At 46.1% G+C, this 17,600-nt stretch overlaps 1 protein-coding gene across 2 annotated transcripts in view; it reads left to right on the top strand.

Annotated features, from left to right (window-relative positions):
• The window catches only part of LOC119647757 (protein phosphatase 1 regulatory subunit 16A-like), a 431,507-nt gene that overhangs the window by 405,590 nt on the left and 8,317 nt on the right, over window positions 1–17,600 (top strand). For both annotated transcript variants that reach the window (XM_038048875.1, XM_038048876.1), the window contains one exon: window positions 4,358–4,985. In XM_038048875.1, the coding sequence (XP_037904803.1) occupies window positions 4,358–4,985 (628 nt within the window). The remainder of the gene's footprint in view (window positions 1–4,357; window positions 4,986–17,600) is intronic.

Below are 17,600 nucleotides of genomic sequence, written 5' to 3'. Positions count from 1 at the left end.
GATAGACCATCACCCTCTCCAACATTTTCCCCATAGTGTCTAACAGACAGATATGAAGAAAGTGCGCTAGATAGTTTTTGGGGCTTCGGTAGGAGAACCAACCTCTGTCTTTTCCAGTGGGCGGGAAAAACTCGTTCGACCATGCAAGATTCAAATGTACTTATGAACTATCTTGGTCTGATTCAGAGCTTTGTTCGGAATCCCGTCCAATCCCGAGCCAATGCTGGGACTTAAAGGAAGACGCAACCAAAACATCTAAATAAACGAAATAGAAGTGGAGGTTCCGCAGCTAAGAGTGGATGAATCTCTGAAAAGGTTGCGCCGCATTGCACAGTTCCAAAAATAATCCTTAGTGAACTCGAAGATTCCGAAAGGTGTGCCTATTGCCTTTCCGGAATGTCTTCGGGAGCTACAGTAATTTGATGATAAGCCTTGACTAAGTCCAAAATCAAGAAAATACGGCAGTTTGCGATAGAGTGTGGAAAGTCGTGGAATGAGGTATCAGTCTGGAATCGTCTGGATGCTCAGACGTCTGTACTCATCACAAGATCTCCAATCGCCAGTCTAGGGACCACGTAAAGTGGCGAAGACCAAGGTCTGCAAATATCCTACCGCGAGCTTTTGCGGTGGTAAGGGACATACCCTTGGAAAAATAGGGGAGCCAGCAGTTTGATGTGGTGCTGGACACTATTTTTAATAGGGTCAGAGAGTGTTGGCTCGGTAGTGATCTTGCGGTATTTTTGAAGAAGTGAGCGACGGGTCATCCACGTCTTCAACAATAGAAATGGTGTTGGTCGTGCAGGATGAGATTGTTCCTGATGACCTAAGGGAAGTTGTAGGGACAACGGGGGACCCATTGTGTAGATCCAGTGGCAATCCATAGTGGCACAGGAAGTCTGCGCCTAAGATGGGAATGTTGATGTACTAGACTCATGTAAAGAAGAAGACCTAGATTCGCGCGATTTTTAATGATTGCAGTGTTCCAGGATACCAGAAGAACCGAGACTTCAGCATCAGGAAGTTGCGTCGAGTCAAGGGTACTGCAATTCAGGTAACGGTTACCAAACATCCCAGCAAGTTTAGTTTTTTTTGGAGAGAAAGCGCAGGGTACATTTTGTGGGCTTTTCGTCGAACCCACGACGTGTGTGCACACATTCCAAAAACCAATCATAAATCGCTTTCAATAGCCAAATGTCGTAGCCGTGAGGTCAGTCTTTCTCTATTCAAGAGGTGGTTAACGTTTCGGTAACACTGAAGTATGAACTTGCATTTTGTATAAATGAGTGCTGTGATATTCGGCCTTAAAGCATCTATTGGAGGTTTTTCTTCTTTCCTCTATATCCTTTCACACAATGAACTGCGGGGTGGATACCCACTTAAGCAGAAAGTCCTCAGAAATGCTGTTGTTTGCGATCAATGTATAAACAAATGTCTCAAATCCTAAATATGCTACAGCATCCTTCGTCGTTTATCCAGGTGCTGAGCAGGTACCAAGGATGAAAAGAAAATCCTATGATCGCAGGAGAAGAAGGAGAATCTGCCTATGTACTAATTCGCCGCACTTTTGATAATTTTTTTTTTTTTAAAAACAAACCATTCTTAAAATTGGGTCATTGTTTTTTTTACAGAGATGGAAAGCAACGAAAACGACAGTGTGGGACTTAAAACCACTAAGATCACCTCTCCTAACCCGCTATGCCCCATGTTCTTATCCCAATCTTCCTACCCTGATCATGACTACCAACGGCCTCCTCGGGCTGTCAGTCAAGTGTTCTTTCACGGGTAACTGGTGATCTAACCTAATATCGAGATATTTGACGAGCAACTTAGACTCTCATAGTGTGTTGTTCCGCACGAAGCCTTACAACTTCTTTCAAATTACGACTCCTGACAAGTACAGCCTCAGTCTTGTATTCTGGCGACTGTAGCCTATGTGATATCCGCCATTCCTTGATCAACTTGGCCGATGTCTCATATGTCCAGGCAACATCCTCAAGAAAAAATTTTGTTTAGGAATCGAGGGATTCCTAAGTCCGCCATCCACTTAATGGCGGGCCGCCATATATCCTCAAGATGTTTGCCTACTACCACAATTGCGTTAACGTCAGCATAATTATTTAGTAGTACATGGTCCACGTTTCAGAGTAATGGGCCCAGTGCCGATCCTTAAAACACCCTGCACACTAATTTTTAATTGAGCCTACGTCGGTGTCAGGGAACAGCATTCTATCCACGGAATAGTCCACGCAGCTGATGCTGGGATTTGATGAAATGATGCCTTTGGGCAGAGTTAAGGGTATATTGAAGGGGATAACAGCCCAGTATTTTTTGGTAGGGGCCTGTCAAACTTTGTGAACTTGTTGGCACATTCACCTCCTCCCTTGGGAGGATAAGTAAGACCGATATTTTGGAAGCCATGAACAATTTATTAACAAATCATAAATGGCGTAATTTCCCGATATAATAATAATAATAATCGTTGGCGCAACAATCCATGTTGGATCAGGGCCTTGAAGTGTATTAGAGCACTGGAATAACCAGAATTTCTCAAGATCTCGCTGGGGCCGACAAATTTACCGAAACTCACGCGTTTTTGCCCTGCCCCACCATCCTGGATGATGTCGTCGCTGAGTACAAGGCTTTAATGGCCGCTTGGCTGTCGATCAAAATGGCTGTGTTACGCTTGGGGCTCGGATCATGCTCCAGTCATCGGCAGGTTTCCACTTTCTCCAGTACTTCCGCCTGGAATACAATCGCGAAACCTTACAGCGACTTCACAAATCATCTCTGATTCGTCGGTGAACAATACTGCCTCAAAGCCTTGAAACACGCCGTCTGTCTTCCATTCTGCCCTGATTGAAAAGGGCATGGCAAAGTTTCTCGTGAAGTTTAGCTTGCGTGTGGTATAGTCCGTGAGGAAACCCCAGATTTCGCGAGTTGCTTCACCTAGGATGTTGCTATGGCCGTAGAGCTTCTCTGTCTAGTATCCGGACGTTTGCTTTTGAGGTAAGCATGCTGGGACTTAGAGAGAGGCTGTCTCTCCATAACCACTCTTAAGTGGATGTTCCCTAGGGACTTCAACCCCCGAAAGAGGTGAGGCTGATTGGTGGAAAGTCCTTCGCAGATTCATGGCCGCGCGTGCCCGCTTTCGGTATGAACATCACTCAGATGCGTCTCCAAGACTGTGGTACGTATCCCAAAGGGATACAACTCCGGTAAATCTTGACAAGCCACGGCACAATCCGTTTTTGCTGCTCCTGTAGCATGACTAGCATTATGTCATCTGGACCCGGAGGTTTACATGCGGAGAGGTTGCTTGCCGGTTTGATAGTCTCGCACGGCTGTGGTGGCTCCAAACCCTCCAAAAAAGGCTCTAACTCACGGTCCTCCTTACTAACGGGAAAGTGCACCTGAACCACCAGCTCCAAGGTTTCACCAGAAGATTCCTTGACCGAATTTTACTGAGCTGGAGCTTTCAATATTAATAATCGTATGCCAGTCTTTGGAGTCTGTGTAACACCCTGGCTGTTGTGCTGACTTCAGTTCTTTCTCCGGAGATTGACCCGCTTCATAGGCAATCATTGGGCTAACTACTATTGCAGTGTATATTCAGTGCAGCATTTTCGAGGTAGATCCTCATTTTATCTGCTTGGGACCTGCAAGTCATCATAGCCCAGGTTGCTTTTCAACATATATTTTCAACTTGCGTCTCCCAGAGTAGTTTTTCGGTTCCAAATATTTGACCTCTGTTATCCGTTTCGCCTCCATGTCATGTAACCCAATAGCCCTCAGGTGACCAACCTTACGCTTCCCTATGGCTATGATACTATGGTAGCTTGGCTAGATTGATGCGCAACCCCGCGTTCCTGCACCAGGCACTGGTGCCTTTGTCTCGTTTGGATTTTATTATACAGGGTATCCTCATATTTGCTAATACAGAATTTCCCGACATAAGGAGGAGCTAAATAACTTACATATATTCCTCTACATTTCAAGGATACACATTAAATGGATCAAATTACTTCCTTTCTACTGGTCTATTACCATTCAGCATTTATTTCCGTATCCAATAATAATGTTGATTGATGCGAATTTATGTTCCCGAAATATGCACATGGATGAGCCCCAACATTAAAACAACGTCGCTGAATGGACCTTTCAAGTCCAACCCTCCATAATTATAACTTTTTACCAATCAACTTCAATCATGATTGAAATTTCAATAGTCACTTTGGAACAAGAGGTTTGTTCATAAACCAACTGCCAAAACCATAACTTTTATTCTCCCATTGTTCCACACCCAAAAACAATTAGTCCGGAAACGAAAATAATAACGTCAATTTCGTCCTTTTTTCAGGTATTCATTGCACCCGATAGTACAACGGAAAGCAAAACAGCATCCACAACACCAACTTCGAATAGTACGGAGCAAGCATCACACAATCAAATCAATGGCCAAACAATTTCCGCAGTTGTTCCTAACAATAACCATTCATCGACTCCCTCATTGAGTGGTACAACAACCCTCAATGGCGGCAGTGGCGGCATTGCAAATGACGCCAACACAACGGCACCTAATTCCTTAGTGCATTCCAGCAGTAACGCTAACAATAACCCGAGCAACGGATCCTACAGTTCCATTTCCACCAACCACAACAATAATAATAACAATCCCAACCACAATAATAACAATACCGCTGCCCGGCTGAATGGCGGTAGTGGGGGTGGCGGAAAAGGGGGTAGCGGACAGAATTCCCTCATCAGCTATTCCAATTCGTATCCTTCTCATATTGAAGCGAATCTGAACTCGCGGAGACCGCCGGAGGGTAAGGATAACGAAGAGTTTGCCATTAGTCGGGAGAAAATGATAATTGGGAGCAACTCAGTGACGAATTTGCATAAGATTTCCAACGATAGATCGACGGAGATATTCTCAGCCAGTAAGGAAAATGGGAAGATTAATGTGCAAGTTACGGTCCTTGTTGGTGAGTATCTTGTTTTGTTATTCGTTTTTCTTGAATAATGTTTGTTAATGATTTTGTCTGTTTTGTTTTGTGTGTTTCGTGGAACTCTCTCGAAATGTGAACCGCGAACCACATCCTTGAGGGGTTGTTCCTTTGTCCGTTTGAAAATGACTGCATAGATCCTCCTAACAAGTCAAAAATAATAATTTAGACAGGTGTATGTCCAGTTGGTGACTATGTTGACAAAATGCATTAACAATCCTCCTAGCATCTAATCTGACAGCTCCTTGATAGTAAAAATCAGGGTGTTAATCCAGAGTCTTAAGTGGCATTCCCGTTGTCAGTTCCGCGTCCTTGAAGAACTATTGTGCCCCTTTTACTGGTTATAGTGTACCTATTGATCATAGAATCTCAAGCAAGCCTGTAACCGTTAGGAACTATGTTTCCCACTTCCAGATGTTTCAGCTTTACATCTGGTATTAAGTGTTCTCCCAGATGTCTCGACCTACTTTGCACAAGTGCCGGACACTCTCCCAACACGTGTATAGAGATTTCGTCCTCCTCCTCACAGAACCTGCAGGCAGTGTCCGTAGATATCCCTAGCTTCCCTAGGTGATAGTTCAGCCGACAATGACCAGAAGAATTCCCACTATGATTCGGAGGTTCTTGTTGGTGAGGTTTAAACAATCCTTTGTACGCATGGGTTCGTATCTCCCAATAAGCACCCTGGACTGCTCCATCCCTGATAGGCCCGCCCAATATAGTTCCCTCAACCGTTTCTCTTCGTTTCTTAGATTCATAGCCATGAAACCGTTTCCGATTCCACAGAAGAGTTCTGGCCCGTGTAAAGGCATCCCTGCTCCCTTCTTGGCTAGTTCATCCGCTGCTTCGTTGCCTTCCAACCCAGCATGGCCTGGAATCCAAAGTATCTAGACCTTGTTGGACGAGCCGAGTGTATTCAGTCTCTCAAGGCATTCCCATACCAGTTTAGAGTTCACCTGGTTGCACCTAAGTGCCTTGATCGCTGCTTGGCTATCGGTCAGAATAGCTATGTTCTGCCCCCTGTAGTTCCTTTGCAGATTAAAGGAGGCACATTTGTCTATGGCGTAAATTTCCGCCTTGAATATGCTAGTGTACCTGTCCATTGGCTCAAAGTACATTATCCTTGGACCAATGACACCGGCACCCGCTCCCTCTGCTGTGAGGGATCCGTCAGTGTACCAAGTAATCAGTTGCTGGTTTAAGCCGTATGTCGCAGCCACGCTCTCCCAGTTTGCCTTGTTACTCCAACGTGTTTCAAACTTCTTATCGAAGTGAAACTTCGTTGTCATGTTGTCCCTCGGTATCAGTAATTCGGGATACCGCCTAGAAAGGATATCAATCTTCCTTCGATTTAGGCAGCTCCCCGCCTCACTCATACTACCGGCCATCCTGAATATTGATCTCCTTGCCTGCATCTGTATGTGCAGATGGAGAGGGGTTAATCCCAGAAGGACCTCCAGGGATGCCGTTGGGCATGTCCTCATTGCCCCACTGATACACACGCAAGCCAGCCTTTGGAGCTTATGTAATTCCCTGGCTTGTGTGCTGAATTGGGTTCTTTCTGCCCAGATTACCGCTCCATAGGTAATCATTGGCCTTACTATTGCAGTATATATCCAAAGTAGTATCTTCGGGCTGCAATCCCATTTTTTTCCTGCTATGGATCTGCAAGTCATCAGAGCCCTCGCGGCTTTTCGACAAGTGTTTCCGACATTTTTGGTCTAGCGTGATTCCCAAATATTTGACCTCTGTTTCTCGTTTCACCTCCATATCATGTACGAACTAGATAGTATGAGGTTAGATTAGGTAAAGGAGTAGATCTAGAGAGCACTCCCCTCGAGTACCGATCTCAACAAACGGTCAGCTAAGTTTCACCTGACCAGCAGCATATGCCTATTTGCGCTGATGGAATCGTAATCAACAATAAAGGCATTAATAAAGAGGGATGAAAACGACTATAGTTTCGTACCAGGGCAGAGGCAACTCATCAGACGCTGCCTCACCTCTGCCCGTGGACCATAAAGAGTGGGAGCAAGTTGCTCTCCATTTGGTCCGGTTCGGTATTAAGTGAATGGACTCCTAAATTCCCAAAAAAAGTGTCTAGCTTCGGCCAAGCTTTGGTCTGAACTGTGGGCGGATTTACGTTGGATATAATTCGCACCCTTGCCGTGTTTGAATCGGTACTAGGTCCCCTGTTGTGGAATATCATGTATAATGGGGTGCTTGCCCTTTCCGGCCAAAAGGGGACTACGATTGTCGGCTTTGCTGTGGTTGGTTCAGCAAAACATCCAGAAGAGGTGTGGAGGTCTACGCGACGGAAACAGTGAAACAGGTAAAGTCCTGGCTAGAAAGAGCCAGCCTGACCTTGGCGGACACGAAAACAGGAGCGGCGGAAATAACGAACCGCAAGAAAAAGAACATTTTGAGGTCGGTGGATATACGGTCGTATCAAAGCGGGCTATCAAATATCTAAGGGTGGTAATTGACACCAAATTGGGCTTTAAGGAACACCTAGAATATACATGCAAAAAGGCAGCCAATGCTACCGCCGCACTTAGAAAAATGTTACCGAATATTGGTGGACTCAAACACTGTCGGAGGTTGCTTCTAACCGGAGTGGTGCATTTCACCCTGCTGTACTCGTCACCTGTGTGGGGCAGAGACGCTAGCAGGTGAACTCAGTTTCCCGGCTGATAGCTTTGAGGGTTTGTAGTCCTTTTAGAACCACATCAGATGAGGTAGTATTGATGTGGCGGGCGTGTAAAGGACGTCAACGATCGACTCATCCACGATAACGAATACTTCACCAGAGTCCTTAATCGTGTTACATCCGTAGAAGAGGCTCTTGTAGAGTCACCGTAACATGCGGATACGCATGAGAAGAGAAGACAAATCATTTCGGCCATCAATGCATTTAAACGGAGTAAAGCCGCCCGACTTGACGATTTCCACGCAGAGTTATCTATCGTTGGACCTGCAGTTACTGCAGACGTTTTGCTTCTACTGGTGCGGAAATCTTGGGAATCCGAAACCTTTCTTAGAGAGTGGATGAAGGGGATGATCGTTAAGACCGCACAAAAGGGAGACGTTTTGAGTGGGTATCCGCGTGTTCCATGCGGTTACAAAAATAATAGCTAAAATAATCCTGGGACGCATCGAAGAATATCTCGAAAGCTTGATCGACAGAGAACAGGTCGGTTTGACCACATCAACGCCTTACGGATCATTTTGGAACAGTGTGGGGAATATATAATAGATCTTCACTGCACCTACTTTTCGTCAATTTTGAGAAAGCTTTCGACAACGTGAACAGGGAGTGTATCTAGAATGGTCTACGCAGAAGGGAAGAAACTGACAGCTGTTATCAGACCGACAAATGATAGCGCGAAATGTCACGTGCTTCACCTAGGTAGCCTCTCAGAGAATTTTGAGGTCTAAAGCGGAGTCCGCCAGTGTGGTATCCTGTCACCGATATTATTTTTTCTTGTTATCAGTGGCCTTCTTGCTTGTGCCTTGTCAATGGACGATGACATCTTCCCTCAAACACCCCGACTACGTTGATGACACCTGTTTGCTCTCTTATCGGGTCATGAACGTTGGCCAAATGGCTCTGGATTTGGAAAGAGAGGCAAGTGGAGTTGAACTGAAGATAAACTTCCAAAAAATCAAAAGTTCCCAGTCTGACGGGCTATCGCAGTTTCTCTATCTATGAGTGCAGGCGTCTAAGGAAATCATGTGGGGAGCTGAAATTCATTTCAGGTAACCGCAAACGATGGCGCGTAGGTCAGGTTGACGCGCCATACCCCACTAAAAGGTAAATGGCAACCTACACATATGTGTAGGAGAGGAGGAGAGGGATCTTGTAGAAGAGGAGGAGAGGGATCTTATGCCCACATTTCAAGAACCTATCACAAACAAACCTCCATACACAACTCTCACAAAGTCGGGTGACGAGTTAGATGCGATAGTGAATTGTACCTATTATGCAACGAACCAGAAGCTGCCATGCGTATTAAGAAAGCTCCAGTGGGCAGGCCATGTAGAACGTATGGACGACAGAGAAATTCCTAGGCGCCTTCTCTGAGGCAAGTTGGAAGGGAAACGACCACCAGGAAAACCTGGACAGTGGAGAATGCAAACTATATACTGCTCACTTTTCGAAATTAGAAGACGCGATCGCTTAATTGAGAAGAATGAAGACGAAAATTCAGGGGCCAAAGGGCTGACATCGGGCTGTAGCATGATAGAAGAAGAATAAACTGCTTCTTAAGATCGAACCTTTGTATTATACACTCATGAACGAGATATCCTCTCTTAGGTTGTATTACCATCCCTTCACCTCTAACTTTAGTACCATCCCTTCACGCCAGTTCTACGGTAAATCTGTTGCGACATTACAGGAGTTTCAATTTAGATCCTGGTTCAATGAACAGTGGCGATTCATGAGTACACATAGTGCAACCATCATATCCTGCGAAGTTTCGATACTCGATTCCACACAACCAACTTTCTTCAATCATTACCGCACATCACTAATGAGAAAAGTTCATCCCGTGCAGATTCTATCCACTACAAGACTCCGTCTTGGTATCCTATCCTCTGCCTGTATTATTACTGCTCAATTATATAAAAAATCTAAATAACGAACGACCCGCTTTTCAGTCCTTTTTTGTTGAGAGTTCATATTCTAAAAAAACTATGTCTCAATTTTCATTCAAAAAGTTTCCAATCGATAGTCGTAGTTCGTTATGGAAGCCATAATTTTGATGTGAGTACAGCGTAAGTTGGGACGATGTAACAGAAAACTTTAACTAGGACATGCCGAAAACTGGCGGTGGTAAATTGCTTTCTTCCATGCTTGCTTAATGCGACGTGCTAACACTGACAAAGAGTAAAAGGACGAGCGTTTTTGAGCTCGCTCCATATGGAGAGCATCAAGGGACATTTTTCTTTGTTACTCAAATCTGAAAGTCTACCTGTATCCGGAAAAATAACTCCAAAAAATGTTAGGGTTGAATTTTTTTATCAAAGCTCTTAAGGAAATCTTATAGAACCCCCACCCTCAGCGCGATTGGCCGGTATGCCAAGCTTACCCTTTTCTGGTTCACTCTATTCACCAATACTCACGCCCAGACAAGAGCCGCGTATATTAGGATGGATTTTAGCACCTCTGCGATAAGCAGCCGGCGACTAGATTTTGGCCCTCCAATATTAGCCATCATCCTTGTTGGGGGTGAACCAGTTTTTGCTATCTTTGGGCATCGATCATTACCCCCCGGCTATCTAATGATCTATTTTGAAACGACCTCGTGATTACCAACCCGGATTTTGACAGTATTGTTTTTCCTGCGATTGGTAATAAGGACCGCCTTTTTAGTATTTTCCGCCAGTTTCACCATTTGAAGCCATGCTTTGATGGCATGAATGGTTTCACTTGCATACAGTTTCACGTCCTGACGGTGTTGCGCAACTAATGACACTGCCAGGTCGTCTGCAAAACTAACCAACGTTGCCTCCCTTGCAACCTTGCCCCAGTACGGAGCCATGCTATTACAACATATTTCTTCGGTCCGTCTCGTACCAAAGAAGTCTCTCCGAGAGATGGTAACTCTCGATTATCCGAGCTAAGTAACCAAGGACGCCGAGTTTAGCCAGGTTGCCCTTAATCCAACCACAGTTGGAGTTAAAGGCATTCCCGACATCCAGCGTTACCAACGTGCAACAATTACCAGCGGCCGATGCCTCCCGGGCCAGGTCCACGACCAACCGTGGACCGCACTCTACAATACCCATATTGCCGCTCCGATAGACTACCAGCTAGCTCGACGAACGGAAGCAGCCTGTTGTATATCACCCTCCCGCCTTTTATACCTAGCGGAAAATACTCCTTCGGCCAAGCATGATTCAAATGAACTTATGAACCATGCGGTCCTGATGTCAGCAGCCATCATCAGAGCTTTGTTCGGAATCCCGTCCAATCCCAGAGCCTTATTGTCCCCAATTAGTCCATAGATCTCCTGTAGTTCCTCTTCGGTCACCTCGGGAATTGTGAAGACGTTCTGTTGAACCATTGGATGAGGTCCACTTTCTCCTTGTAGTGGGAAAAGGAATGCGATTATTTTGAACAAGAGTCGCGGGCACGTCACTTGAGGTGATATTTGTCCATGAATCTTGTTCATTACAACCTTGTAAGCAGCGTCACACGGGTTCGTATTTGCTTCAAGGCACAACTGCTTGTAATAATTCCGCTTACTTTCCGGTATAGCTTTCTTAAGGCTACTTCGAAGATCGCTGTATTTTTTTCTGACTGGTGACGTACTGGTTTCCCTCTGGCTAACCCTCCTCGCTCGCAGACACAATGCTCTCAACAGCGTTATCCGTTGACATAGCTGGTTCACTTTTTCCAGCGCCGTTCCCTTCGTATCGTAACCTCCTTCTAAAGCCATCAGGAATGTCTCTTCCTTGAACGCCCCAGCGGACCAGCCAACTGTAATGGTTTTCCTGCTTTTGATGCTCACTCGACTGTCGCCTTCCCCGTTCCTGATGTCGAGAAGGATGGCCTGATGGTCACTGTGGGTACTCACACTCACCCGTCAGACTACCCCTCTCGCCAACGAGATGCTGAGGTAGGTCAGATCAACGAGTACGATGTCCAACTCCGCGAAGGTTTCAAGCAGGATTTGGCCGCTGATGTTCGTCACTCGACTTCCCCAGTCTAAAGCCCACGCGTTGAAATCGCCTGCAATGCCATTGTTTCTTAAATGGCTTGCCGTCCACATGCCAATAACGCCGCGTTTCCCGATGAGTCTTTCACCCACGTAGCACTAACGTAATTTCGGTACGGTTCAGATATTATCGCGACGTCCACATTCGACTCTCGAATGGTTTGCGAGAGCAAGTCTTGAGCTGCCTCGCAATGATTGATGTTGATTTCTATCAACCTCATTTGGCCTTACGATTCAGCTCCCTCATATATGCCGGACATCTGTCACCACCTGCAACGTGCCGGTGTCTACTCCCATTTTCCCTGAACGGAAGCATATTCCTTATGAGTTAGACGACCTGCCCTATGAAGTTTATCGATTCGGTTTTTATTCACAACGGAACACAAATAAGGTCCAGTGTATTAACCATACGATGGTAAGCGACCAAAAGGCCGGCCAAAACAGCGGTGGCTTGATACGCTGCATGGTATTGGACTACATGCAGATCAGGCCCTTGATGAAATAAAATGGCGCAACCAATCACGACGAGCAGGCCCCACTTGTAAACGGGACAAATGTTAAAGAAAAAGAAAAGATTCTTTGGAAACTCTAGTATTGTTAATTCTACTGCAAGCATAGGCAAGACTCGAGTCAACGCCCTTTCTTAAAATCTGGTTGGATCTTGCAACTTGGAAGCCCAGTAGTTGCTAGGCATGCTTATATATTGTGCTCTCCCACCGTACTCTGGGTCTTCCACGTAGTCTCGTTTCGTCGACGTCCGTGCACAACCTTTTTAGGCATACGATCGTCGCTCCTTCATTGGACATGCCCTGGTCACTGAAAGCGTTGTAGTTGAATGAATTTCAAGACTTCTAGCTCATCGTCAAGTTCATACAACTCATGGTTTTATCCGATGCGTCATCCATCACTGTCGCGAACTGCTCCGAAAAGCAGCAGTATCAAGAGTATACAGAAGTTGTTCTGCGTAGGTGAATTTTCGGGACATGATGTTGATGCCATCAGCGAACGCTAACAATTGTGGTACACCAAATTGGAGCATTATGTTTTACAGTACTCCACGATCTATACTGTCGTAGGCCTGCTTGAAGTCGACAAAGATTTGGTACGCGTGAACGTTATATGCCCAGGACTTTTGCAGAATTAGTTTAACGGTAAAAAGTTGGTCAGTTATGGAGCGACCCGGCCTCAAACTGCCGTGATACTCGCCAATGAGTCGTTCGGCGTATGGTCTTATTCTATTCTCCAGAATTTTCGTCAGTATTTTATAGGACGACCATACTACTTAAATGCCTCTGTAGTTTTCATAACGGAATCTTTCTCCCTTTTTATGGATGGGACAGTGCGCCAGTCATCTGGGGTCTCTCGCACTGGGTGTAGCCCTTTTCGCTCTGATGAATTCTTCCACCATTACTTCCCAGAAAGCCTGCTCGTTGCAAACCCATGGCGTTGCTTGGCACGTTTGACCTTTGACCTCTTCTGAATTGCAGACATCTGCTACTGCCTGCAATGTGTTGATGGTCAACACCCTCCTCCTGATATTGTTCTCTGGCTCTCATGCCTGATTAAAGCCAAAGAATCTAAAGTACAATTTCGGGTCACCTGATCCCTAAGGCCATAGCCCAGCCCTTTGCTCTCCCTGCTGTCAATCGTTTGAGCGGTGGCTCAACTGAGGCTGATTATAGCAATTTGTGTGCCACCGTCGACTTTTCGTAGAGTGTCCTTTTGGAGTCCGACAAGGTTGAATTTTTTTCCAAGGTCTCTCGGACTTCCAGGAGTCCTGAGCCTTTATCTCCGCTTCACTTCTGACGCTTTGGAAAATAAAATTTGTCAAAGGAGTTCATAGACGCAAGTATCAACCGACATCGTCATCGAGCCCTCCTTCCTGTTTCTATCCTTCGTGAAGGTACTTAAAATTTCTACTAAATGAATTTCGTATATCTCCTCCGACATCTTTGTGCGGCGCAATTAAATCTCTAGTGCATCCCCGCGGTCCCTACTTCACGCTTCAAAGGACTTCCCAATTTTCCTTATCTTTTTCGAAACGTGCAAAAACAGATTGAAACATCTTAAAAGTTTACAAAGTAAATTCAGTCCAAAGAAAAATGTTTTGTCGATCAACATGTGAGGCAAACGCCAGGACGACAAGCAAGGACTAAAGTAGAATCACTTCTCCGGCACAATCTCTTGGAGAGGCGACTTTTATGAATGAAGCGTTCAAGGAGTTAAAAGATTAGATTATATCACTCATCGTATTTGCTCATTTGTTTCGGTACAGACTGGAGTAAATTGAATCGTTAAAGTGAGTAATTTTCAGCCATTTGTACTCAAGGCTGGCGTATTAATGGAAAGTTATAGAACGAAAGATTTAAGATATCCACATGAAATGTTAAGGATGGAAAACGAGAAGATATAAACAAATTTGAAGGCGAACGAAGAAAGTAATGCGTTGGTGGAATTAAGGATAATTTATTTGTGTAAGGAATAACAAGAATGGATGTAAGTAGATGAGGCACCTGCTTGAGAGATTTTCGGCTCAGTGGATATTAGATACACACAACAAACATAAATCAAGGAATTTTGGCTACTGTATATGTATCTTTTGGACTTCGAGTTAATTCATCTTCGCAACTTGACATAGAAATACGGCGGAACTACAGCGGGCGCGTGTAGGATTCACACCCACTAAAAACCACCCCCGGTCTCTCCAGCCCCAGCCCCGCGGGACCACCATTGAGGTATTACTTCGCGGGGTAGGTTTGCTCTTAGGCACTCATCCTTCTCCTATTCAGCAACTCCTCCTGCATTTGGATGATTGCGGAGCCAACCGCAAGCCACTTCTCCTCGGACTCCAGCATCTCAGTAACCAAGCTCTCCGGGGTCCCGCTCCTGCCCAGCACCTGGTTTAAGCTCCTTTTCTCCATCACAAATCGTGGGCAGTGAAACATCACAAGCTCTGGATCCTCCGGTATGCCATCGCATCTGGGACAGTTCGGAGAATTACCAACCCAAAGCGGTGCAGATACTGCCTGTAGCAACCACCGTGTCCCGTGAGGAACTGGGTAATGTGGTGGTTGGTCTCCCCATGTTTTCGCTCAAGCCACACCCTAATGTTGGGAATGAGCCTTTGCGTCCACCGACCTTTCGTAGACTCGTCCCATCTGCGTTGCCAGAGATCAAGCGACTCTGACCTTGCCGCGTTTCTACGCTGTACATGCCCCTCCATACGTCTTGCATTGTACAGAACACTCATTTCTTTTGCCAGAATGTCAACCGAGATCATGCCTGCCACCACCAATACTGCCTCATCTAATGTGGTTCTAAAAGCACTACAAACCCTCAAAGCCATCCGCCGGTAAACCGAGTTCACCTGCTTCCGTCTCTGAGGGTTTGCAAGCGCCTCTGCCCACACAGGCGACGAGTAGAGCAGGATGGAGCGCACCACTCCGGCTAGCACCAACCTCCGGCAATGTTTCGGTCCACCAATATTTGGTAACATTTTTGCAAGTGCCGTGGCGGCACTGGCTGCCTTTTGGCATGCATACTCTAGGTGTTCCCTAAAACTCAATTTGGTGTCAAGTATTACCCCCAGGTATTTGATAGCCGGCTTTGATACGACCGTATGCCCACCGACCTCCACTTTCACAGTGTTATTTTTTCTGCGGTTCGTTATTAAGACCGCTTCCGTTTTCGCGTCCGCCAAGGTCAGCCCGGCCTTTTCTAGCCAGGACTTTACCGCTCTCACTGTTTCCATTGCGTAAACCTCCACATCTTCTGGGTGTTTTGCAGCAACAACCACAGCTAGGTCATCAGCAAAACCGGCAATCGTAGTCCCCTCTGGGACGGGAAGAGCAAGCACCCCATTATGCATGATATTCCACAACAGGGGACCAAGTACCGATCACTGTGGTACCCCGGCTATGACAATGTACTCTTTGGGGCCCTCATTCGTCCCGTACCAGAGAGTCCTCTCTGAGAGGTAGTTTTCCACCAAATACGCTAAGTATCCGGTGACACCTATGTCAGCCAACGCCCCTTTAATTCTATTCCAGTTGGCCGAGTTGAATGCGTTTTTGACATCCAACGCCACCACGGCACAGCAGCCGCCAGAAATCAGTGCACCTTTTGCCAGGTTTACCACCATGCCAATTGTGTCCACCGTAGAGTGGGCGCGTCGAAAACCAAACTGGCGTTCCGACAAACCATTGCTGGCTTCAACGATGAGCAGGAGTCTGTTGTAGATGACTCTCTCCATCATCTTCCCCATTGTATCCAACAGGCAGATAGGACGATACGACGCTGGGTTTCCAGGTGGCTTGCCAGGCTTCGGAAGCAACACCAACTTTTGCTTTTTCCACTGGGCAGGGAATATTCCTTCTTTTAGGCACGCCTCGAAGGTGTTGGCGAAAAGGTCAGGCCTAGTCTTCACTGCCAGTTTCAAAGCTCGGTTGGGGATGCCATCCAAACCTGGGGCCTTGTTGTCACCGAACCTACCACATATTTCCCGCAGCTCCTCCACAGTTACAGGCGGTATTATGCCGTCATTTAGCTGGACAAAAATTTGCCTTCCCCTATTTTCGTGGTGAGGGAACAGAGTGGTAACAATCTGTTTCAGGAGGCGCGGACAGGTCACCTTGGGTGATTTCCGCAGCCTTTTCATCACCACTCTGTAAGCCTCGCCCCAAGAGTTTATGTCGGCATGGTCGCACAGCTGTTTGAAGCAGTTCTTTTTGCTCCTCCTAATGGCTTCCTTTAGGCGGCCACGCAATTGCTTGTGTGCCTCCTCTCGACTGTCGCCACCGGGTTTTCCCCTGAGCCTCTGGCAAAGCCTCCTTGCCCGAAAACTTGCGGCTCGCAAACTTGCGATTTCGTTGTTCTACCAGTAGTTGGGTTGCCTACTGGGGAGCAATCGCCTTCTGGGCATAGTAGCATCGCATGCTTCCGTCACCCATCGAGTGATCTGGGTGGCTTTCTCTCTAGCCGTACCATTCAGGGATATGTCGGATTTGAGCACCGCAGAAAACGTGTCCCCTCGAAAGCTTTCACTGTCCAACCAACCACACCACCCAGCATTCTGCGAAAACTCTTTTTCGAGCTCGATCCGCCCTTGATCTCTGTGCAGATTGCCTGGTGGTCGCTGTGAGTATAGTCCTCACTGACATGCCAAGCGATTCTACTGGTTAAAGTGGCACTCACATATGTCAGGCCCACTATAGACCCATAATAATTATATATAACAATGTGCTACCACTATATAATACCTAATAGGCAATGCCAACGTGGCAATAGTTTTTACACCAGCAAATCAAGAAGGAGACGCAACAAGCATCGAACTGATATGGCCAGCAAACTGTGGTAATCCACAAGGCTGCCTAAAAATATGAAACAACAGAGAAAATATTTCTTACAAACACTTTCAATATAAAAATTTTAAATATTGGCTATACGGTTTCGATCGCAGGGCAGAGGCAATCTCATCAGACGCTGCCTCAGCGCCTCTACCCCGGAGCAGCGTGACCGAAAGCGGCAATCTGCTTTCGGTACTACTAACTAAATACCTCCCCATCATCAAAGAAGTACCTTAAAGCCGTTTGACACAATTACTTTGGGCTAGCCCTCACGCTCTCTAATCGTAGAGTGCTTTCAAATCGAGGAATTCTTTTCACCAATGGAAGGGGCGAGGAAGAAGGGAATTATCAGTGCAAGCAACCCCTATTAGTCGGTCCCTCCATTGGTTGAGCTCTATATTTTCCGCAACAAAGAACCTGAACGTGATTCCTAACAGGATCTATCTGTCAACATTCCTCAGCAACTATGATGCCTGGAGAAAGCTCTCCTGTGTTTCAATAAAGTTATTGACGAATTCGTTTCC

Source organism: Hermetia illucens, chromosome 2 (assembly GCF_905115235.1).
Source record: "Hermetia illucens chromosome 2, iHerIll2.2.curated.20191125, whole genome shotgun sequence".
NCBI lineage: Eukaryota > Metazoa > Arthropoda > Insecta > Diptera > Stratiomyidae > Hermetia > Hermetia illucens.
This window is presented reverse-complemented; position numbering and strand designations above follow the sequence as displayed.